This window comes from Cupressus sempervirens, chromosome 10 (genome assembly GCF_028749045.1).
Source record: "Cupressus sempervirens isolate cs-2001-9-10 chromosome 10, ASM2874904v1, whole genome shotgun sequence".
NCBI classification, from domain to species: Eukaryota; Viridiplantae; Streptophyta; class Pinopsida; order Cupressales; family Cupressaceae; genus Cupressus; species Cupressus sempervirens.
The window spans coordinates 906,192,810-906,217,915 of NC_143127.1; the positions used below are offsets into that span (position 1 = coordinate 906,192,810).

General features: G+C 35.8%; 1 protein-coding gene across 2 annotated transcripts; it reads left to right on the forward strand.

Moving 5' to 3' along the window:
- Positions 1 to 1,418: 1,418 nt before the first annotated feature.
- LOC149536931 (LRR receptor kinase BAK1) lies at positions 1,419 to 17,730 on the forward strand. Of its 2 annotated transcripts, XR_016357554.1 has the most exons (12): positions 1,419 to 1,834; positions 8,046 to 8,178; positions 8,317 to 8,388; positions 9,451 to 9,594; positions 11,662 to 11,733; positions 11,842 to 11,913; positions 12,159 to 12,274; positions 12,390 to 12,530; positions 12,672 to 13,013; positions 13,551 to 13,945; positions 16,554 to 17,157; positions 17,263 to 17,730. XR_016357554.1 is itself a non-coding variant. In XM_089806057.1 (11 exons), the coding sequence occupies exons 1-11, from the start codon at positions 1,741 to 1,743 to the stop codon at positions 16,869 to 16,871; spliced, it is 1,899 nt and encodes a 632-aa protein (XP_089662183.1). In that variant the 5' UTR covers positions 1,419 to 1,740; the 3' UTR covers positions 16,872 to 17,730. The 2 variants fall into 2 exon arrangements, 1 of the variants encoding a protein (XP_089662183.1); XM_089806057.1 differs by having other exon boundaries at positions 16,554 to 17,730.
- The last annotated feature ends 7,376 nt before the right edge of the window (positions 17,731 to 25,106 follow it).

Below are 25,106 nucleotides of genomic sequence, written 5' to 3' on the forward strand. Positions count from 1 at the left end.
ATACTTTATCTAGTCTTCGCGATGACTTTTCCTCAAAACTTTATGTCATTGCTTGGAATCTTTAGATTGACTACTGCTTTGAGTGTCACATATCCCTTATTGGAGAAGATAAGAGCCATCTCTTGACAATTAGTTTATTGAAAAAGTATCTTTTAGCACCAAGATTCATTGAGCCTATTTCTAAGATATTATTAAATTCTTCATATAATCATATAGAATTTACTAAACACTTTGCAAATCGCGAGTAAATAGAAGCCACTTAGAGTCAATCTAATATAATAGTCTAGCTCAATATAAAATTTAAAATAACCAACATATCAATTTTAAAACTATTAACAATAAATCCACAAACCATAAGCATTGATTTTCGTTATTCCATCCTATCCATTTACTTTATCTAAAAAACATAAAATTTCGAAATTATCCATTGGAACCAAACAAGTAATTGTACTTAAAACAATCCACACCGAGATCTTTTACTTTGACACCAGGTAAAAAGTAATAAAAAGGATAGTCAACATTAAAGACTTTACATGGTTATATTTAAGTGAGCCTGCAAGTGGATACCAACAAAAATTAATAAAAAATATAATTTGCTTTTTAAGAGCCCCCATATGTATTCAGCACGAGAGTACTTTTAAGCGAGTCTACAATCATTATCTCAATGGGTCGACGCCAAGGAAATAAAAATGAAATAGAAATACGTGACAAATAATTTTCAAAGGTAGAAAATTCTTCTTCCGATGTCGAAGGTGACATTCGAAGGCATATAATTATCGTTTTCACCTAATTAATTCTTACGTAGCGTATTAAGGACTTACATTATTCACCAACAACAATATATGCAAAATTTCAGCCCCAAAAACATATTTTCCCCCCACCCACCCCGTTTAGGGGGGCTTAAACGTTTCCCATGTGACCGTGATTTTAGTCCCATGAGACCCACCGCAATTCAAACGTCCGTTCAATAACAAAAGCAACTAGAGCTTGCAGGTCACAGGATCGAAGCCCGCCGTACGGCGGAAATAACACGGCTCCGTCAACTGACGGAACCAGAACCGCAAACAAACAGAGCTCACGGTCTGTTTTGTCCGTTAGCGTCAGTTGACTGAAATTTCACATCGCCATTGAATAAAATTAAAATAATATTGTTTTCCAGCAGATGATGTATGATTAGGGACTTAACTGGGGCACAAAGCGATAATAGCAGTGTGGGGCCCGCCGGAGGTTTGACCGTTGACGGGACTCCTACCGCCGGCGAGATATTCCGGCGGGTGAGGTTTGACCAGGCTGTCGGGCAGCGGGCAATCGATGCATGCTCGTCCAGAGAGCCCACGGAAGACCGAAAAAGGGCAGCACTGGAAAACTAAAAAAATTGGAGAAAATGATTAAATAATTGGATAACGAAAATGTTATCCGGCGCGCACATTTTTACCGAATCAGTCTCAGTGCCTTCCGCTTAGCAAAATAGTTGTTTTTGTTGAGGCAGGTCGCGGGTTCGAATCCATGTGGTATCAGTATCTATCGTCTTTGCGCTAGTTGTTCGGTTCCGAGGCTCCTGTTGCTGTTGCTGTGGCTTGCTAGGGTTTGAAGTCAGTCCCTTTCTTGATGCTGCGATCTGAGGGGCGAATCCGTGCAGATCTCTGGGAGATTCATGCTATATGATGACTACTAGGGTTTACAGTACGTGACAATATCATCGACGAAACAAATTAGAGAAAATACATAAGCGCCGGAGCCATGCAGCAGCTGCAGCGGCGTGGAGACGTATCGCTGTTGTTGTGGCTGCTGCTACTGCATCACCCGCTGTGGCGAGTTAAAGCTAATACAGAAGGTTATTGTTGCTTGTTTTGTTTTTGTATTTGTATTTGTTTTAGCGCACTGCGTTCCTTTGGTCCACTGTAGCGTTTTCAGTTTTGTTGTTTTGTTTGCGACGTTTTCTCGTTGAGACGAGACAGCGAGTAAATGCAGGTGTTTTTCTAGTGTTTGACTGTTTACATTTTTAGTTTCTTTCCAAATAAAGGTGTATTATTCTGTTTGCAAACCCTGGGGAGTGAGGAGGTGGAATCTAATTTATGCTGGTTTGTTTTATCGGATGCATTGTCCGTATCAAATGCTTGTTCGAAAGATTTGGCGATAACTTATGCAGCTTAAAATCGTTGTACAAGGACCTCATGTCTTCTTGAAAGGGGTCTGATTGTAGATGATCGAGAGCTCTGGCGTGGATGTTGTCTTGAAGCATGCCCGGGAATCATCTGGTTTTGTAAGAATTAAAGTTCATGGAGTTATATGCTTTGAGTTTTGGAGGTTTTCGACGATCTTTCAGAAATAAGATTGTGGCGCAGTACGCCGGGGTTACAAATACAGTATATAGGTTGGTTGCATCAATTTATGTAAATACACACCGAATAATCGAACGGAGGTGTTGGGTGTGGCACCATGCGATTTCAGACGATTCAGACAAGTGACATAATTGTGATCTGAAGTTCATTGTGCGATTGAGTTTCAAGATTTAAGTCTTTCCCAATTAGTTGGGATTTTGCAATGATCTGATTTTTTTTTTCTAGATGCTCCTGAGTGCACCAATGTCTCTTGGCGGAGCTCATTAGCTCATGCTTCAAACTCTCATGGAAGAGCATATTGGCTCCAGGTACAGGCTTGCACTGTTTTGAAGTGAAAGCGACATCAGGAAAGGGGTTGAGATAGCGAGGGGAAGATTACGCTCTTAATTCAACCGGAGGCAAATAAGTTTTTAATTTCTGTCAAATCAAATAAATCATGGGGTTTCGCAGTTGATCAATTTAATTTAATATAGTTCTTAGTTGGTGTTTTAATCCATATTTCAATATTCCAGTATCAGTATCAGACCATGATAAGTATTCTTTTGGGTCGAGGAAATGTAATTTTTCTAGGGCTAGCACACAATTTTATGATAGAACTTTACAGGAATGAAACTAAATGTTAAATATAACTGGAGTTCTAATGGTACAGAGTTTATGTATGTTCATTCAAGAATGTGTAGAAGAATGTATTAGCCCTTGGCATTATAGTTTAATAACTGGTTGTCATCACAGATCAAATATTCAGGTTGGGGAGCTTGTTTATTATCTGGGCCATGTTTTTCCAGAGGAACATACTCAAATCCCACCACAGAAAAAGGAAAATTCAAAATACAGAAAGTATCATATATCAGGACAAGGTCAAAATGAAACCACTAAGAAAATTTCACCTTGTGTTCCAGCAGTGTCAATTGCAGAAATGATTTCACCTGAGTCTAGTGACAGATGATATTGCCTTGTGGCATTACTGTGTGGGAGTGATGTAATACCACAGGATTTGATCTGACTGATGGAATTGATATACTCAGGGAGTAGCTCCTAATTGGAAACACAAATTTTTTTTTTGAAGTGACATAGGTTTTGGATAACTGAACTATCGCTAGAGGACATCATTTGTGGATTCCTTGAAAATGTTTTGGCTGTATAATAATTGAACTGATGACGAGTTTTTGTTTATAGGTGTTGATTTGACGTGCTTTTTGCACTCTGATTGGCTCTTCAAAACATTGGTTGTTGACATGCTCTAAAATGGTGAGCTTGCAAGCTTTGGGCCATGAGGATTGACATTGGGTGCTGGACATGGATTGCCATTTATGCTCATTTTTCTGTGCAGTTTACTATCTTAATACAATTAACAGTTGTTGTGCATGCGATGTAAGCCAGGTTGAGTTTGGCAGGATTTCTGTCTAGAATTTTGCTCCTAGTGGAATATCACACCGTTATTCAACATGCATGGTTAGATTGAGCATATGTACAGTGGTCATGCATTTGTGGTGAAATGTTGACATCAATTTTGTGGATAACCTATATGATTCAGCTGAAAAATGATCTGATTGTTTAGTCCGATGTAAAATATAATTATGAATGGTTATATGGTGGATTACTGATTGTTTATGAAAGGAGAGAGGTGTGATCTTGATATTGGTGATTGTTGAAACATAAGCATCAACATGTTAAACATATTGTTGGAGATTAATTGGATCTTAGATGCAAGTTGTGTCTATATAATAATTCGACAGTACAATTTTGTATATGTATTCTGTTTTGGACATATATGTGATTGATATATGAAGTTATGTTGATTGAGTTATGCTAGTATCTGTGATAATGCGAATGAAGTCTGCACCATCTTAATTCAATTGCTGGTAATATGCACTTGCTGATAAAAATGATAGTGGAAAATCCTCTAACCCATACATTCTGAGCAGTGTGATATTGGAAAGTTCTCGACCCTTAACTTGGCATACAAGCCCTTACCATTCTGTGTTAATGCACTCAAATGGATCAGCACAGTAGATTCTATATGGCTACTGTAGAAAACTTGGTGTACCTAAGAGTATCGGTGCTTACAAACTTACAAATAATAGTGATGATGCTTGGGGATGTGTTTAGTTACATTTTGACATTGCTAACTGAAGAAGTTTGTCTCCTTTATATTGCTTTAGTTTTTCTAATCATTGAGGCCAGGATATCTTCTTGGTTTCACTAGAGTTGACAAAGATGCTGAACACTGAAGAGGTTATGCAATGTGACTACAGGCAACAAAGTAAAAGAGCACAGAGGTCAGGTGACATGCGTATGACTAGTAAGATGGAGACATGGCTTTTGTCATGGAGATTCAGTGATATAAGAAAGCTAAAGTTGCAACAAGTTTTATTGTAATGCACAAATGACTTAGAATCATAGCAGCCGGAAACTCCTTTATTTCTTGGGCACGTGTATCCCCATAACCAATGCGGCCTGCATACATGTCATAAATTATAGCCATGCATACCTGAGAAACCATAATTTTCCAACCATGTTGGATACTACTGTGTTTGATTTTTCTTTTTAAAAGAAAATTGGTATAAACAAAACCTACACCAAAAGAAACACAAATGAAATGCTTTTCCATTCCAGCGACCCTTTTTTAGTTATCTTCCAATGCAACTCTACAATTTTTGCATATTGTAAATTGTTAATTCAACTTAAATTTTTTATTTAGCAATTATATGTCTATATTGCTTTTGGAGTAATGAAAACCTCCTCTAATAACTTAGAAATTCGTTAAACATGTGTATGTGTTTCTATAAATATCGTATCCAGCCTTATCCATATTTGGGCTCTCAAAAAATGGCCGTATACATATCTGATACCACATCCATATTTGTAAACATATCTGCATCCATGCAACTGTGCTTGGAATAAAAAGAGAAAATGTCTGATGTTGTTGTCATGAATTGTCAAAATTGAGTGGCAACCAAGTACTCCTTCTAGTATCATTTTAATTGTTCTCATATTGTCATAGAAATATGATATCTACCAAAACCCCTTTTGTAGTAAGCAAGCTGCCACAAAACTACTATTTTAAAAAGTCGGCCATCCCTAATAAAAGATCACTATCTTAAAGATCTAGTCTCACTTACAAGACATATGACATAAAATCATTCTAAATGGCACATAGTGCCCCATGCAACTGAAGAAAGCACAACATGCGATGAAACAAAAGCCTGTGAGAACCGCACATGGGTATCTGGTTGTGATGCACTGGGTTTCACAAAAGTATCAAATTGGATGTTTCTGTTGTTGCATGCAGCAGTTGTTGTCCCCAAAACAACTTTCCATATTGGATGTTTCTGTTGTTGCATGCACTAGTTGTTGTCCCCAAAACAACTTTCCATGTACTTGGTAATATAGTTGACTCAACATATATCTACTATGATCATTAACATGACGAGGGTGGAGGAGCCCTAGAACACTCCAACCCCATAATTCATAATTGTTGTGGTAGTTGGCTTTCTTGTCTATAGAAAATTTTTCAGGTCCCTTGTTATTAGCATCATTGCCCTTTGAAGTAACATGGCAGAACCAGAAAGGGCTTACGAATCCTCCGTAGCACTAACTCTCTTCTATGTGTTGGCCATTTTCATCTGAAATTGGTGGAACTCCCTCTTTGTGGAGACATTGGTGTCCTCACTTTTAAACCAAAAATTGAGTGTACAATAGCCACTCTGTTTGGCCTTAGCTCTTGCAAGAAGTTTGGAGAACTGCACATCTCTCAAATCAGAGATGATTAATAACATTGATAGTAGATGGATCTTGATAGAATTCCCTCTTTGTGGAGACATTGGTGTCCTCATTTTTAAACCAAAAATTGAGTGTACAATAGCCAGTCTATTTGGCCTTAACTTTTGCAAGCAGGTTGGAGAACTGCATATCTCTCAAGTCACAGATGATTAATACCATTGATTGTAGATGGAAATAGTTTCTGAAAGGGATGATTAGGTACATCGCGATTCACAAGTCAACTTACAAGTCTTTCAGCAGTTATTTTATTCAAGAAAGATGCTTAAAATTGACTTCTACCTTTCCAAACCTTAATATATATAGGTGTTGGATTGGTATACAAGCATGACTGTATACATGGCAACAGAAAAAAAGCTCTTGTCCTTTGTTAATTGTGAGAACCGTGCACAGACTTCTTGGAACTTGTGCACTGACCCTTTCATGGCATAAAATCTAACCACCATTGACTGCTTGTCATGTTGAATGCATGGATATCTTTGCTACAAATGCACACACAAGTGGCAATGATCAATTGCTTTTGATAGGCCACATAAAAGTGCACATGAAATGGGGTTGTGATGCCAAACTGCGTCATGCAGTATATGTGCAGAGTGGGCAAGGGAAAATGATGCTAGCCATTTGAGTGTATGCTTGATCACTGCCACCTGCATGTCTAAGTGATTTTTAGGGTCTTCTATGAGTGAAGTAGAGGCGCACCTTAGTGAAACTGCAAAGAAATCTATTATTAATACAATAACTGTATATTTTATCCCTCTAGATTGCCATGAGTTTTGTTCTTCTGTACAATTAATGTGTACACAAAGCAACTTGCATTGCACAATGGTCAATGAGAACTGGAATGAAAGCAGATATAGATAGCTCTGGTCAAATGAGTGAAAAGTCAAGGTCAAAAGCTGCAACAATGTTGCCAGAGATACATCACTGATGGGAATTGAGTATTTTATCTAATATTTATTTGTATTGTGTACTATTAGAAAAAGCTTGACTGAATTTTTTGCAAAGTAAAAAGTCAAGAATTGGTCAGTTGGGAAGAAAAGAATAGCCAGGAAGTGGACATTCAAAGGCTCAATATCCACTGTCTAGTTTCTGAGTTGTTGGTCCTTAAAATGATGTTGATAACTGGTGGGACATTGTTTTCTAGTTTAAACACAAGAAATATGAAATTCCACTATTATTGATCTTACAAGAAATATGAAATTCCACTACGATGCATGATAGGTATGTTTAGTAAATACCAGCACATATGTGACTAACTGCAGCTTTTTTCCATTTAATTTTGACTTCAGAATTTTCTCAGATTTGGATATTCCATTCTAGATGATTAATGCTTCTAGCCTTCATAAATGGTGAACATTTTGATCTTGGCTAAAATTCTCACAGTTTCGAGAAAAAACATCTCTGAACATGTTGGCATGTTATGGTTAGAAATTTAAAATAATGTTTTCCAGAAATTTATTGTTTATCAATCTGACTTCAAATCTGAGTTTGTGCAGTTTTCTGCTCCCTTGGCTCCAAAACTGTTTTGAGAAGGAAAATGTATTTATTTATTACTCATGCATTTTGTCATGGTATAATTAAAAATTTTAAAGGATGTTTTCTTGATCAGTTGTTTAACCGACTTCAAAATTAAGCTCGTTTTCAGGATTAATTTTTATCCAACTAAAAAATAGTGTATCATTTTGTATTCCCTTGGTAGTAAAGCCTTTTGATTTTGAAGAAGGAAAACATGTTTAAACACGTTTTAGCATGCTATCATAAAAATATGTACTTAGGATTCATTGTCTGTCTGTCGTAAATTTGTGTCTTTGTGATCTTCTGTTTTCTATTGTTTTTGATGGTTTGGAGTCATTATAGATAAGTTGCCAAAGCATGTATTTAGATGCACAGTTATTGAATTTGGCATCTTGTATCTGTTTGCAGGTGATGCTTTACATAGCCTACGGTCTAACTTAGATGATCCAAACAATGTGCTGCAGAGTTGGGATCCGACTCTTGTCAACCCATGTACATGGTTTCATGTTACATGTAATAACGATAATAGTGTGATAAGAGTGTAAGTATCTTTATTCTATTTATATGTTGGAAATCTCCAAGTAATAGTTTGATGAGTTTGGGGTATTATTTTTCCCTTCTTCTGCTACGAGCTCTTCTGTATGTTTTTCACTTTTTGTATATGGATTATCTTTTCCAGGGACTTAGGAAATGCACAACTTTCTGGTACACTGGTCCCCCAGCTTGGGCAGCTGGCTAATCTGCAGTACTTGTAAGATATGCTGGTTCTTCCCTGAATATATAATGTGATTAATAGCATTTGCTTCTTTTATATTTTTAGTGGCACCACTTCTTATTTACTGAAATAATTACCATACCATACAATTTGACATGCTTATGATTCACATATATTAAAACATTTGTCATATTAGCTCCAGCATGTAGGTATAATGGTCAGGATGAATGACACTATTGAGATAGTTTTTAGAGATTGTGGATTGTGGACAACTCTAAGAATGGAAAGCATGACTACAATTTTTGGGTTAGCAGATGCACTATAAAGAATGGTTAACGTAGGACACATAGTTGGCATAGTATGAGTTTGTCTGTTTGAATGTCTACTGCCTTGTGGCAAGTCAAATATCTGATAGTTTTCGGAAAATATGGAAACAGAAGCTACGGCATGCCTATACATCTGTTAATTTTGAAACCTCCTTATTACTGATAAAAACCTCTTCATGTTCCACAGTGTAGTTCAAGAATGGAGATTTACCGTGCTAGAAACTGTTGGCAAATTTTTGATTGTGACTCATGTAATTGACTGTTTCTGTTTCCCAGAATTTCCCTTGTTTGAAAATTGATTTATCCTGATGTTTTTTTTTCTTGGAGCTTAACGTATGCTAGTCCATGACAAATTTCTTTCAGGTTGGGATGATTACATATTTGCATTGAGTGTTTTGCATGATTTTGTTTGCATTGAATGTTTTGTATGATTCAGTTTGCATTAGGAGTTTTGTTATTTTCAAGTACGCTATTATGCTAGATAAAATCCTATTAATCAAAGGCCTCTCTTGTGCAAATAAGATGTAAGATAAACTTGAGCATTAAATGTTTATAAACTTTTCCATGAAAATGTGATGTTTATTATTTATTTATAAAAAGTTTCTTTTAATCATGATGATATGTGTAAACTAATGATAGTATACTATATTGCATGTCTTGGAAATTTGTGAATATCAGTTGTTTCTTATTGTAGGAGCATTATGATTGGCTTATTTAGTTTACTATTAACCATATCCGTAACCCACTTATGCTTTCGCTGTAAATGATGCAGGGAGCTTTATAGCAACAATATAAGTGGAATCATCCCAAGTGATTTAGGTAACTTGACCAATCTGGTTAGCTTGGATTTGTACATGAACAGATTCACCGGTGTAATACCAGAGTCACTGGGCAAATTAACTAAGTTACGCTTCCTGTAAGTGTATTCATTCTGATGGTTATCAGTTGATTTTAATGTATTCTCGTGTTTTTAAGTTTTTGATTAGGATTGAACTGCTTCCTTAAGTGATAGCTTTATTTGACATGTCATTTTTCTCTTAAAAAATTATCATTATTCATTATTTAAGCCGTGGTAGGGGGAAGGAAATGGTATCATGAACTTTGGGCTTCCTTATTGGGATTTTTTTTTCTGTTGTTGAAGTTTTAAGCAATTGAAAGAAGAGGCTAGTTCTTTTGAGCTTTTATAAATGAGATTATCTAGAGAGGGATCTGTGGAGAAAGTAGGTGAGCTTTTTGAAACAAACAACTCTATATACATGGCAACAAATTATGGTGTTAATGAGTCGCATAATTGGGATTGAAATGACGTAGAGAACATTGCATGGGATCTCCCTTCCAAATCAGTTCTGGGGTGTGACTGTTAATTGGACACAGTGTCCAAATATTCATCACCAAAAGAAGCTTAAATAGGATGGAGATCAAATGGAGCAATGTTATCTTTGGAGTGTATGCCATTTAATTCTTTTGTTCTTGCATGTGATGAGGAGAACAAAACTAGCTTAAATTGAGTAAGTATTTTGACTACAATGATGTAGTTGCCTGACAGCCTTCTTAAACCTGCTTCTAAATCTATTATGATTAGTAGGGTTGTTGTCACTGGATTTAATACAACTAGAAGAGACTTGATTGGAGTCATTGGGATCCTGGTGTGAATGATTAATTTGTTACAATATATGTAATTCCATCATTTTACAAATTTACAGGAGGGAAAATGACTAATGAATCCAGGATATTAGCTATATTGACTGGACGGTGTTTGCTGCCTGCCTTAGTCATTCTTTCATTCATTTGCAAAATCTTCTGTAATTGTATTCTACTTCAGCAATCATTGTTTTGTCTGTAAGCACAAAATTTCTGTTCTCTGCAATCCACCCAGAAATCAGTATATCTGTAGCTCAGAAATTAATTTTTTTTTCCACTTGGGGGTTAAATGTTGTTTTTAAGTGAGCTTGGTGCAAAGGCACAAAAAATATTGCATTGCATGTTTTTTTTTCTCAACATCAAAAACTCGTGAAAATATTTTAAATTCTGCTTAATTTTGTTTATATCTTGTATAAAGGAGATGCCCTTTATAAATGCAGTGGGAATTTGCATTATTTCCAGGTACTATACCATATCTGTGGCAGAAATTGTTTCTGCCCATTGGAAGAGTCCCTTATTATTGCAGAAGGATCGTGACAACATTTTTAAAGGCTAACACCTTAAATGATGTTTGTTCATTCATGGGCATTACTATCACTATCATATCTTGCCTCTTCCTTGGTCATTACTTGGATCAAGCAATGGTTTGACTGGGGAAGAATTGGACATGTACAAGTAATAGTTGATTTGTAACACTTGAAAAATTCTTGGCCAGAAACATGTCATAATAAATACAAACTTTTTATGTATCTTTTAATCCAATCATTTGTTGCTGAGTTTATCTAGGTGTTGCCAAGTTTGCGAGTCTTTTTTGGCACCAAGTACTCTTGAACTTTTCCAAGTTTTCCAGGACAAATTGAGTTTGATTCAGCCTCAGTTTTGACACAATGTCTGGTCAGGGTCATGTTCACAAATTTAATGACAATTTCTGTTATAACGTTTTTGGCAATAACTTGGTATCTTTATTTCTCTCTTCTTTGTAACACACAATGGCATGTATATAGGCTCTGAATATACTTAAAATAAAATATTCAAATAAGATTATTGACTAGGAATAGCTTACTTGTGTGGAAAAGACTAAAGAGTTCAGTGGAGCCATGCAGGATATCCTTTCTTAGTATTCAGTGTCTAGCCACTGAAGACAGTTAAATAATTTCTTTAAGCAATTTTGGTTCAAATTCATGTCTTGTCTCTTCTGAGCTGATTGATATTTACTTTTTTGGGGAGTGGTTTTTTTTACTTCTGATTAATTAGAAATCTTTATTTTAAATATTTAATTATTTTTTCACGATCTGTAGAAATTTAACATTACTGTTCCCCTTTATGCTCTGTGAATGAATAGCCGGCTTAATAATAACAGCCTCTCAGAGGGGATTCCTATGGCGTTGACAACTGTAACTGCTCTTCAAGTCCTGTAAGTTATTATTTTTGTCATTTGGATTATGTTATATTACGCTTCTGTTTCAGTTTTTTGTAACATATATAAATATTTGATTGTCAACCATTCATCCTCATGGTGCAGTGATCTTTCATTCAATAATCTCTCAGGAGAGGTTCCATCAAATGGATCATTTTCTCTATTTACTCCTATCAGGTGACTCCTTTTAGAACAACCATTGTAACTAGTTTATTTGTTGATGAGCAAAACTGATTAGAAGGTGACCTAGCAATGCATCTCATCTTTAGTGAGGTTACATGTTTTTGACGTGTGTTAATTCAAATAGTTTTATTTTTCATGTTTGAGATTGGAATGTTCATGTAATATTTGAAGAAAATGATGTGTATTTCTTGGGCTTTTATCCTTGGTTGTGACAATACTTTTGTTGTCAACTATTGCAGTTTTAATGGAAATCAGTTTCTTTGTGGTCCAGTGGCACAGAAGCCATGCCCAGGACAACCTCCTTTCGCTCCTCCTCCACCATTTATACCACCTCCACCAGTTTCTGGAAGCAATGGTGGTTGATTGTCTTTAAGCAAAAATCATCACACTTCTAAATCATGCTTATTTGCATTTGGATACAACTTTAATACATTTGCTAACATGCATTTCTGTGTTTTTTTTTGTTTCAGGAAGGATTCAGAGCTCATCCAGCACAGGAGCCATTGCTGGAGGAGTAGCTGCTGGTGCTGCTCTGTTATTTGCTGCTCCTGCAATTGGATTTGCCTGGTGGCGGCGTCGAAAGCCGCAGGAACACTTCTTTGATGTACCTGGTAGAATTTCTTGCTTAGATTCTGAAGGATTATGTTGGAGTGAATGTTCTATTTTCAATTTTTCTCTAATGGAATGGTTCACTTTTTCACAATTGATCATTGCTTAGAATGTTCTTTAATTCAAAAATATGATTTATGCAGCTGAGGAGGATCCAGAGGTACACTTGGGGCAACTCAAAAGGTTTTCATTGCGGGAATTACAGGTTGCTACAGATGGATTTAGTAACAGAAATATACTTGGCAGAGGTGGTTTTGGAAAAGTATATAAAGGGCGGCTTGCAGATGGATCATTGGTGGCCGTAAAACGTCTGAAAGAAGAGCGTACTCCAGGTGGAGAGTTGCAGTTTCAGACAGAAGTGGAGATGATTAGCATGGCAGTACACAGGAATCTCCTTCGGCTACGTGGCTTCTGCATGACACCCACCGAACGGTTGCTTGTTTACCCCTTCATGGCCAATGGAAGTGTTGCTTCATGTCTTAGAGGTATTCACAGTTTTTATTTGTATGCCTTTTGTTATTTGTTTGTTAGCTAGTTTTATTTACCTTACTTTTGTGTCAATAGAGGTGTTAGCTAACTTATTTATTATGAATGAAAATCTTCATTTTCTAGTTATAGGTTTTTAAGAAGCAATTCTTAGAGCCTTTTTGTTAAAGGATCTCTAATAGTAAAATAAAATAGGCTGCTAATAGTAGTCCTGTGTATTTCCTTACAATTTCTGAACTTGTACAAGTAGTCCATCATATGACACAAGATTTATTTTACTTTTGCTACCAGTTATGCAGTCCATGTTTGCCTAGTTTTGATGCATTGAGCTTTATTCTTAAAAAAATGTGTGTCATTTTGCCATGGTAGTGAAATTCTGAAGTTGCTATTTTGTGGCATTTGAAAGCACTAGCCGCATGAAGTATTTATCTTTTTTTCCATAGTGGCTGTAAAATGAAATGAGTTTGATTGAGGACACGCAGCATTGAATTGTTCTATTTCTTCATACATTTAGATTTTATTTGTTTACCCTGTAGAGAGGGCACCAAATGATCCGCCCCTAGATTGGCCAACTCGCAAGCGCATAGCATTGGGCTCTGCAAGAGGTCTTTCCTACTTACATGATCACTGTGATCCTAAGATTATTCACCGAGATGTGAAGGCAGCAAATATTTTACTGGATGAAGAATTTGAAGCAGTGGTAGGAGATTTTGGTTTAGCAAAGCTTATGGATTACAAGGACACACATGTTACAACAGCTGTCCGTGGCACCATTGGCCACATAGCACCTGAATACCTATCCACAGGGAAGTCTTCAGAGAAGACAGATGTCTTCGGATATGGAATCATGCTGTTGGAACTCATCACAGGACAGAGAGCGTTTGACCTTGCCCGATTAGCAAATGATGATGATGTCATGTTGCTAGACTGGGTAAGTTTCTTTGTAATATTCAATGTTTTCTATTTTTGTTTTGGAGGGAAATTTACATAATTTGACGGATCAGTACTCTTTGCATATCCTTGCACGTGCAAAATGTCTGTTCGATCATGCATGCTTCAAAAGTTCTTGTATTGATTCCATCTTGCATATTTTAAATTTTTTTGCATTATTTTCACCCATATACAAAAGTATAGTTATCATATGGATAAAATACATTAAGGGACTGCAAGTTGGACAATTCCATTGAGAAAATTAACCTATATAATGATCAGTATGTTGTAGGTCTAGTGCAATAGCATTGAGGAAAAAAATCATTTTTTCATGTTCAAAACTGATGTTTTGTTTATTCCCTTATCTTTATTCAAACTAAACATGATGGCATTCAAAACTTTGTTTTAATTTTGAATACTTGTATGTGGAAGACAGTTTATTTAAACAAATACGTGACAGTCAATCTGTTAGTGCTTTAAGACTTGCTGTTCAAGACTTAAAGTTTAGTACCATAAACTGCTTGAGCATAACTGAAATTTTCATAAATTTGATTAAGTTGAATTGTCTCAAGTGGTCATCATGACAATCGTTGCAGATTTCAGCTCTCAAGCCCCTCGCATTGAAAATGAATGTACACTTAGATCATGAATAGCAGAATACAATGCATGCTTCTAAAGTATTGCCATGGTCCTGATGTTGATTTCTTCAACTTTTGTGTTGTTATTCAAGTCATATCTTTTTTCTGTCTTGTGGCACTTTGTGTGCAAGTCATTAGAGAAGATTCATTTGCTCCATGTGCTATAGAATAAAAATCTGAAATTTGGATTTTGTAATATAATGTTGCCTATTAAAGTGTATTTTCTGCGATCCTTATTCTCTTCAAGTTTGCTGCTGTATTAAAGTAATTCTGTACATTATCGAAACAAGTGCTTTTGCATGGCCTAAACATCTCTCTTCCAACTAGCCCCTTCTTGTGATGCTTGGTGTTGATCACTCAAATGCCATACCATTTTGAAAACACAACTTAATTTTTGATATCTCTGCTGACGCAAAAAGCAATTCCTTAACAATGGACTTACTTCCGAGTAAAACAAAATATTTCAATATTGCAAATTCCCAAAGATTACACCCTGTAAAAAGCCTCAACACAGTCTGGACCTCCAGAGTAGCTATTAAAGCTTCGAGTCTTGACAAAGACCCGTCATTTAAAAATTGTTAGAATGAATCTATTAAAAGTGGAAACAGGCTATTATAGTGTACAAGTATAGCAACACAGGGACAATCAATATTATAATTTTGTTTAATTTTCCTCTTTTTGATGATTGTTTGGTAAGTGCAATCCGAAACGTTGAAACAAAAAAATATGCAGTTTCTTCTTGAAGCATTCTTGTAAATACATAATGGAATGTGGAAAGGTTATGACAACACAGGGACAATCAGCAATTTAATTCTATTAAATAACTAATTAACTGATAGAACCTTATCAAGAAGCAATCTGTATATAAATTATAGTGCTTATGCTGAACAAACTATATACAACAGTTCACATCCAACAGTTCTCCTTAAGAAAACATTTTAAAAGTTAAATATGAATAGATATCATTAGTAGCAACTATTGCAACCTCCCAAAATCTGAGTAAAGTCTTGTCCTCCTGGAAACAATAGAACTTTTCAGATAGGTTACTTTTTGATTGCATTTGCTGACTGGCTTGCAATTGCAACCTCCCAAAATCCAAGTAAAACCCTGTCTTTCTAAAAACAATTATACTTCCAATTTGTTTCAAATAGGATACTTTTTGATTCCACTTGCTGACTGGCTTGCAATTGCAACCTCCCAAAATGCAAGTAAAACCCTATCTTTTTAAAAACATTTTTACTTTCAAATACGTTACTTTTTGATGCTTCTTGGAAGTTTCTCTCTGTTTGATGTTTTGCCACTCTCTGACTTGCTTCCATCAAGTACTTTATTTATGCCATCTACTACCATGATATTTCATAGACTGGTATTTAGAAACTCTATTTACTGTAATATAAATATTGTTGACAATGTCACCTGTCATTTGAAGCATGAAAGAATATCATTTTTTAAATGCAACATTTTGATAGTTGCATTTCATTTATGGGGTGACTAATCAATTTCTGTTTTGAATAATGTGCACACAATGCTCTTTTTTTTTCTAGGACATCTTATAGCTTGTTTGTGGTAAGCACTTTAATGATTGTATACTATGTGCTGGTTGCATTTCTGTTTAGGTTTTCGTTTAAATGATTGTGCACAAAATGCTCATTTATTTGTTGGGAAAGCAATATCTGTGGTTTGTGCTAGCAGAAGATTTTATCAAATCAAATCTAAGATTTGCATTGTCAAAGCATGTGTTACTGCAATCTCTTTATATCCATTCCAAGATATTTATGTGGAATTTTGATCCAAGTAGTCTAAAATTGTTGAAATTTTGGCATTTCTGATTTATAATGTGAATTGGAAGGAGAGTTGAGCTTTTCATAAACTACACATGTTAATGGATTGGTTATCCAAGATACATAAATTTGGTGGTTATGTCCTTGGTGTATTAAATCCATCACTGACGTTTTGTTGATTATTGGACAGGTCAAAGGCCTGTTAAGAGAGAGAAGACTTGATATGCTGGTTGATCCTGACCTCCAGAACAATTATGTGGAGGCAGAGGTAGAACAACTTATTCAAGTTGCACTACTTTGCACACAAGGGTCGCCAATGGATAGACCGAAGATGTCTGAAGTGGTACGCATGTTGGAAGGAGATGGCTTAGCAGAGAGATGGGAAGAGTGGCAAAAGGTGGAAGTTGTGCGTAGCCAAGAAGTAGAGCTTGTTCCTCATAGAAACTCAGAATGGATTGTAGACTCTACAGATAATCTTCATGCAGTTGAATTGTCCGGTCCAAGATGATAGAGTTGGTTGTTTGTTCAATATTTACAAAGCCAGAATTTTATTGTCTTATTACAATGTCAATATGTATCAAGGTCAAATCTTTGTATCATTTAAATTTTTTAGCTGATGTTTCAATGTGCCAATGTAGAGAATATTCATTGAAGTCTTTAGATGGCTATTTTGGGTTTTGTCCCATGAGAATTACTGACAGACAGCAGTGAAGCCTGAATGCTAGAAGGATTTTTATGGTGCACATCCATCCATCCAAAAGTCTGGTCTCTGTATTATGAACAGCTTGCTTTAGGTAACAAACAAAGGTTCATTTCTACTATTCAAGATTTCCTATTTCATTGGCTAATATGTATTTAGAGACTATCCAATCGACGTTTTCAACTGCGTTTGGTGCCAGAATAAGTGTACTCGCATAAGACCACCATGTTCTGAATCGTCTGCTAAATTGGTCTCCCAGTCTAGATTTTTGAGTATACGGATGACGCTGCCACTGAATGCATTAAGAACGGGGAAAAGCATTTCAGGCTTACTCAAAATTATCAATGCTATTTTTCTGAAGGGCTTCTGAGAAAGTTAGATCTTGTGAGAGCGAGATCTCAAGCTAGTGGAAATGAATTTGTAGTATTCTTTTGGTTTGAGCTGGAAAAATGCTCATGGACAACATCTAACGTATTTTTGTTTTAGATTGAACCAAATACATCAAACAAAATGTCTTTGTACAATAAGCGGCTAATGGAGATCAAAAAATCAAAGCAAGAGTATTGCTAGCCACATAGTCAATAGTCAATTATCGCTATCCCCAAAGGAAGAATGGACTGAACTGTTTGTGGAAGTCTATTGAAAATTGGAGTCCAATTAAAAAATAGCCTGATTGTCAATAGATGAATGATGTTGAAACCTAATCAAATGAATGATTAGTCATATAACTACAAACTGGATGCACCACTCCGGCATTAGTCTAATGGTTTAAACTAAATTCATTGTTTAAAAATATCTTATATAAATCTCCATTATTTCAGTGAAATAATTCAGAGTAACTAATTAATTGAAGGCACACATCTGTAGCAACTGTGAAATTCCAATTGTGGAAGTGGACTCTAGATTTCATGCACTATTTATGGAGGTTGCCTTTTTGCCCCAAAAAATAGACATTTCTTGTTAAGAAGGTTGCGGTTCTCGATTTTTTTGTGAAGAGGAAAAACTGAACTACACATACTTCAAATATACCTGTTTTGGCATGTAGGGTAAGGTGATTGCCTAACTTAGTGCATATTAACATCTGGCAATTTTAAACAAATATCTCTATTGACATGAAGGTTCAATATGACAAATCTACATGTCAACGTAATTTATGATCCTGCTCACAAACATTTAACATTTCTTTGGTCTTTGACTTGAAATATCTACAGGATAACACGTTATAAAACGATCTCAATCGGCAGCCACATTTTACTACGTTTTGTTTTTCTATAACTAAATGCCAAAAGAATCTGTCTCCTAAGGGATACTTTATCCAGAAGTTGTTTGGATCACTCTTGATCGATTTAATTGCATGTTTTAAAAATATTACACGTGTTTGGATGTCTTCCACTATGATGATTTGGATATCATATATTTTTATCCAAATCATAAGAAAAAATATTTTCACTTAGCAAGTCTCCAAAGGTGTTTGGAGACCTTACCAAGCCTTTTTATTAGAGGTATGAACGCGGAGGCATTTTTTTTTCAGTGCGTAAGTTTTTGTGACACCTTCAAATTCCAACATAAAGATTACTTATGTAGACACTTTTTCAATATTGGATATAGTTCCATTTTGCTTATGTCTAATTTAAGTAGTTTAGATTTGAATTTGGAAACTTAAATTTTATACTAGTTACATTAAAGGCATATTTTACTCAATTCTGGATGCAAGAATGTCCTACATCATAAGTCAAGAAGTTTGTGATATCTATATACATAAGAAATAAGCAATAATTTTTTTCATTATAAGATTAATATGTAGGTGTTCTTAGTGTGTATATATATATATATATTGTCTCTTCATTGTTTTAAATATATGATATATAAAATAGGAGTATAATAGTAAATTAGAAAAAAAACATTAATAATTATAGGAGATTAAAGTGTCACTATGTAAAAGCATCTTTTTCCTAAGGTTAAGGATAAGAGAGAGAATATAATGAAAATATAGATATGATAATACAACACTAGTGTAGTGTTAATAGATGTTTTTCTTTTACCAAGAGTCTAGCAGAAATGTAATAATATAAGAATAACAAATTGGTACAACAATTTCTTGGAAAACTCTTGTTTTAAGGCCATTGATAACTCTATCGATTGTTTTCTAAAGGTGGATGATACCATGATAGCTACTGGTCTTTCCACCCTTGCACACATTCTTATTAATATTAACATTTCCACACCATCTCCCTAGAGATGTGGTTCTCATGGTGGGGGTTAGGTCGTGGACTCAATCGATAAACCATTGGAGCATCCTTTTCAATGTCATTAGTGCTGCTCTGTTGGTCATTTGATAACGAATTGTTTTCTCTCACAATTGAAAGGCATTGCCACTTGGTAGAAGGATGCTATTGATGGACATTTGACTGTCTAGGCTTTTGATTCTTCCTCTGACAAATCATAGATTGATGATGACTCCCTTGGGGATGATGCTTCTATTGTAGATTTGGATAATGCTCATGTTGTGACCTCTACGACCCTCGTGCCCCCTTATGTTGCTAGTACAATATCCTCTTGTCACATGGACCCTTAATTGTTTGCGCTATTGGTCTACTCCAATCTCCAATTGACGACTTGTAACCTTCTCAACACTCCACCCTTGTGTCGATAGGCTCCCTAATGGAATTTCACCACTTGGTCCCCCTTATGGTGGGGATCCTAGTGATAGAATTGTTTGAAACTTGTTTGTCAACGCAGATAAATTTTCTGTGCAAGCCCTCACTCTTCTCACGTTTTGGGCGATTTGTCTACCCACTCTTCATGAGGTGGCTTACTAACATTTTTGTTAGTGCACAGTTTATGGCCTCTACTTGTAACTGTACACTAGATTGTGTCACACTCTAAACCATTCTATCCAAACGATTCCATGAGTTTGGAATGCTTGGATGCCGGCTTAGAGCTCCCTATCCACGAAGTGCAAGAGAGTATATTTCAAGAATAAGAAGGCTCTCAGATGAGCCTTAGAGATACTCTTCTTGCTAGTAAACCATGCAATGGGAGGTTCCAAAGATAAGATGCAAGAATGCAAATGTCCCAAGGAGTTCCTCAAGAATGCAATGCAACTAAAGATTAAACTAGAATGAATATGAAAAGTGCAGCTATTCTAAGCATGGATGAGAGTGTTACAATCCAAATATTAAGCTATGTGAGATAGATTATTGCAAAATAGAAGCTAAACTAACATGCAACATGAATCTAAGCTAAAATGTTATGGTATGAGAGAATGTAGACAAGAAATAGAAGTTCTCCACAAAGCTCCAAAGAAACCTATTAGAAAACCTGCAGCATAACAATGTTCAAAAGATGATGGATTGAGGGGGAAAGCTCTCTCCCTTTTAAAGATGTATGGACGGTAGAGATCAAGATGAAGATGGTGGATGATCAACGGTGGAATTTGAAAAGAGGAGTGATCCATGTGCACACACAAATCAACCAATAGAATATAAGTTGACTTGTCATATAAGACAAAAGTCACAAAGCCTTTTCTTTTAATTGCAAAATAGAAAAAAGACTTTATGTGTGCACTTCAAGTGGGTTAGAAGAATGGGGTCTTTTATTTAATTAAAAGGGGACATGTTCTTTTAATCAAATAATGAACTTAGGATAGCATTGTCAAACTATAGGTTATAATCAAATAAATTGATTATTAGCAATTTGGCTTAGGTAAGTGATTAAATTAATTTAGCCAAAATGTTGAAAAGGGGGCTAATAGTCTAGATGACCATTTTTAGGTGATTACATTTGCCCCTCTTTGACTAATGCGTGATCGATCTGGGAACACATTATGTCAAAGAAAATCGAAGCCAAGTAGGCGATGATAGATATAGATGTCTAATTCCGAAGAGTGAAATGCAGAAATAGATAGCAAGTCCTAAATGCACAGCCTGATAGCAGTAGTACTGAACACTAGGAAGAGATGATGTTAGAATTCAAGAAGAATACTAACACTTAGAAAAGCAGATAGAGTGAGAGCAAGTGAGAAGATCAAACAAATGCTCCTAAGCAGTGATAGAGTATTTCTGCCCCCTCGGGATCGAAATTGAAATGAGGTAAGGGGATGCAAAAACTGGCTAGAAATGAGAAAATTAGAATATAGCAATGTCCAAGATGACAGATAGATGATTAGAACCCAAGAATGACTATATAAAAAAACTGATAAAATGCCCCAGTTTGACTAGAGTTGACCTTGAAGGATATAGCATAAAAATAAGGTCGAAATGAGTAGAAAGGTGTTTTTAGACATGAAATAGTGAATTTAAGTAGATATGAAGTATAGAAATGATGAAGACATGAAGAAATGAAGATGCCCGAGTGATGATTCAGAGATTAGACCTCAAAAGGTCAACTAACTGCTCAGAAGAAAGTAGAATTTTAAAAGGCAATTTTGACCATCAAGATTAACTCGAATTTGGATTTTGATCTCGAAAATGAATCTAGGACGTCAAAATTATTTAAGAGGTCAAAACTTTATATAATGTGATGATAAGATAGAAAAGAGATGAAGCGAAAGATTAAGAAGGTGAAAAGACATGAACAAGAAGAAAGTAATATATGAAAGGAGTTAGCTGATATGTCCACAAAAAGATGAAGAGAGAGCTCTCCTCATATGCAAGAATGCAAGACTAAGCTAGAAAATGAACCTAAAATGCAAGCTAATATGAAAAGTGGTTTACCAGCAAGAAGTGCATAACATTTAGACTCTTAATTTCATCATTGAGCATTTATTAGGGACATCATGAGATCATACAACCATCACTAGTATAACTATGAGGATATGAATATGATCGATATTAGATAGGTATGTGGAAATCCAATCTAAGCATCAGAGACATGTAAGTCAAGATAACTACACGATTAGATTCCCTAAGTTTAATTTAGCAAGATTACACCTGTATCAAGGCATAAGCGCCAAGATAAACCCTGAGTGCGGTCTTGCAAAACAATCAAGGATGATACATTTGTAAGTCAACGTGTTGAATAGGACCAGCATAAATGCTTACAACACTATAGACAAACAAAGTATACCCACAAGCAGAAATCAAGAAGACATGCCCCATGCCCCCAGTCTTCTAGTCAATGACATCCTTGAAAGACTATTAGGGAGGGAACACATGGCAAAGAAATCATCATAGACAACACACAAAGTAGATAAAGATCATCATAGCTCAGTCTTTTAAGTGTTAAAGTGCGTGTGTGTAAGTCACTTGGCCATTTCTTCAAGACTTGATTCTGATAGTGAGAAATATCGCAACATCAGAGACCATAGGTAAACTATCTGTAAAGTGTTGAAAAACACTTGATGTCAAAGTGGGGGAAGTGTTGAGAAACACTATTTTGTGAGTTGTCAAAGAAACCCTAATCCACAAGAATACCTCAATAGGCTAAGTAGCTATGCCCCCAAGATGAGGACAAGAAACAATTCCAAGCTAGGAAATGTGTAGCAAAGTGGATGATTGAGATTGATAGACATAGGTGCAAGGGTTTCAAGTAGCACCTGTTTCCAAGTTTTCACCACTTGACAGATTTTTTTAGGACTTTTTTCAAAAAAAAAATAAATTTGGGTGATACATCAAAGTGAGGTTTTCACTAAGATGATCATTTTTTCAAGACATTTTTTGATTTTTAGGATTTTTTTCAAGATCATATATGATTTTTTTTGGATTTTTTTAGAATAATTTAGAGATTACTAGTTCTTAAGCAAGATCGCATCATTTTCTCCCAATGTCTAGCAAGGTATAGGATATGATGGAGCAACGAGCCGGTGGATAAGCAAAGATGGATGAAAAAAGAGTATGAAGCAAGTGAAAGTGATCCTCAAGGACTGACTCCTCAAGAGTACCCAAGCTAGGGAAAGAAGTGAAATAGTCATACGAAGCATGTTTTGGATAAGCAATGGAAGTAATGAGAAAGATAGCATGTAGGATAAGCGATGAAGCCAACAAGTGCGATAGCATATAAGATAAGCGATGAAAGCTAATGAGTAAGATAGCATGAAAGCGTGTAGTCCAAAAGAGTAGCCATGTCAAGAGACCTATGAGAACCATGTTTCATTTATTATGATCAAGACCAAGGGGTCAACTAGACAGGATAGTGATGGGATAGAGCAATAAGAATAAAGCTCAAGATAGAGGCTATGAGTGAATGGGAGAGCACAATAGAAAATCTCGTGGATAAGATAGCCAATATGCAAAGATAGTTCAACATTGTCAAGATCAAAGAGAGAAGAGGGGATAGATGGATGGTGGAAGAATTACGCATGATGCCTGTTTGCCAGGTTTTCATCATGGTACTTATCCATGGTGCCACAAGAAATAGTTTTCACCATAGGATGGATGTATTTCTCTTTAATTTTGCTACCAAGGTGCCACAAGAAGTGGTTTTCACCAAGGCACATTTTTATTTATTTTTTCTTTTTTTGTATTTTTTCTTCTTTTTTTTCTTGAATTTTTAGAAAGAGCTCAAGCTGTTTGAATGTAGATAGTGCTCCTATAGGAAAGATAAGTCATGATAAGCCAAGACCATAGAAAGGTATGCTCAAAGATGTTGATAGGGTGATGAAAGAGAAATGGTAGTAGGAAGAATTTATTGAGGATAAGAGTTCATGTATAGAAAGTAAGTGTAAGATTTAGAGAATTTCATGAGGGTAGCTGAAATATTGGACAAGATCAACATTGACACACACCTTGAAGGGTATTGGAACAATGGAGGAATCATGGATGAAATAGCTTGAGATTTAGATCTATGAGGTGGTAGAAGAGATTTGGAAAAAAGTGGAGTGGAAGGCTTTGGAATATTTTTAGGAAGATTTTTGGAAGAAGATGGAATGGAAGCCTTTGGAAGCTTGAATGTCAACTTTGAAGTATTTTTAGTATTCAAGTCTTTTAAAAGAGACTTGGGAATCCATATAGCTTTAGATTTTCCTTTGGATACTTCAAAACACATTTCTTCAATAATGGGTTTAGGAACCCATATTTTCTTTGATTTAGCTTTTTTAAAAGTGGACCTTTGTGGTCTCTTTTGTGCATTCTCCTTCTTAGCATTCACATGTCGATTAGATGGGACATAGTGATCTTTCTTTTTCAATGGATTCTTATGTTTATTCTCACTTCCAAAGGACTTGGGATTTGTGGATGAATAAGGATGATATGACTGGTTTAGATGTATAGATGGGTGAAAAGTCATCAAGGATGAGTGTCTTTGTTGATCTTGAGGTATTATAGGAGAGCTATGGAATGAGCTAGGAGTAAATGTAGGAGATGGAGGAACATAAGGCCCCAATATGGATGGAAGGTTTGAATGCTTTAGCTTAGATGGATAAGGACCAAGGATAGATTTAGAAGATGCAAAGGGATAGTGAGAAGGGATATCAACATCTTTAGAATGAGCAACATGGTCAAAGCCATCAATAGACTCATGAGTACCTTTCATAGGAACAACATTTTTAATAGAAGCACTTGAAGCTTGAGCACAATTTTGAAGTGGATGTGGAGAAGTAGAACATGAGGGGATGCTTTGATCTTGACAAGTAGCTTTGGATAGCATAGGAAGAGAACTTTTCTCATAATTTTCAGTAAGCTCAAGGGAGATAGTGGAAGTGTTATCTTCATAATATTTAGGAAGTGGACAAGTTATAGGATATGGAGGGGAAAAATCTTGAAAGAGATGAAAGGGTGCTTGATCTTGATCTTTCTTGACATTTATAGCTTTTTCTTTTTGAGAGTCCTCTTGACATGGAGCCACTTCTAAGGAAAAGGGAGAATGAAGAGTGAATGGAGCAGTGCTTGGATTAGGCATAGTAGTGTATGAAGGTTGAGGATGTTTATGATTAGTAGCATGGAAAAGGTTTGCAGCCAAGTGAAGGTTAGCTTGAGTTTCTTTTAGAGATAGCCCTTGAGGATACACATAGTCAATGTGGAAAGCATTAGATTCTTTATTTGATGGAGGCATGTTGGAAATCTTTGAAGTGTTGGGAGATGCACGAGTGTTGGAAGAAGTGGAAGA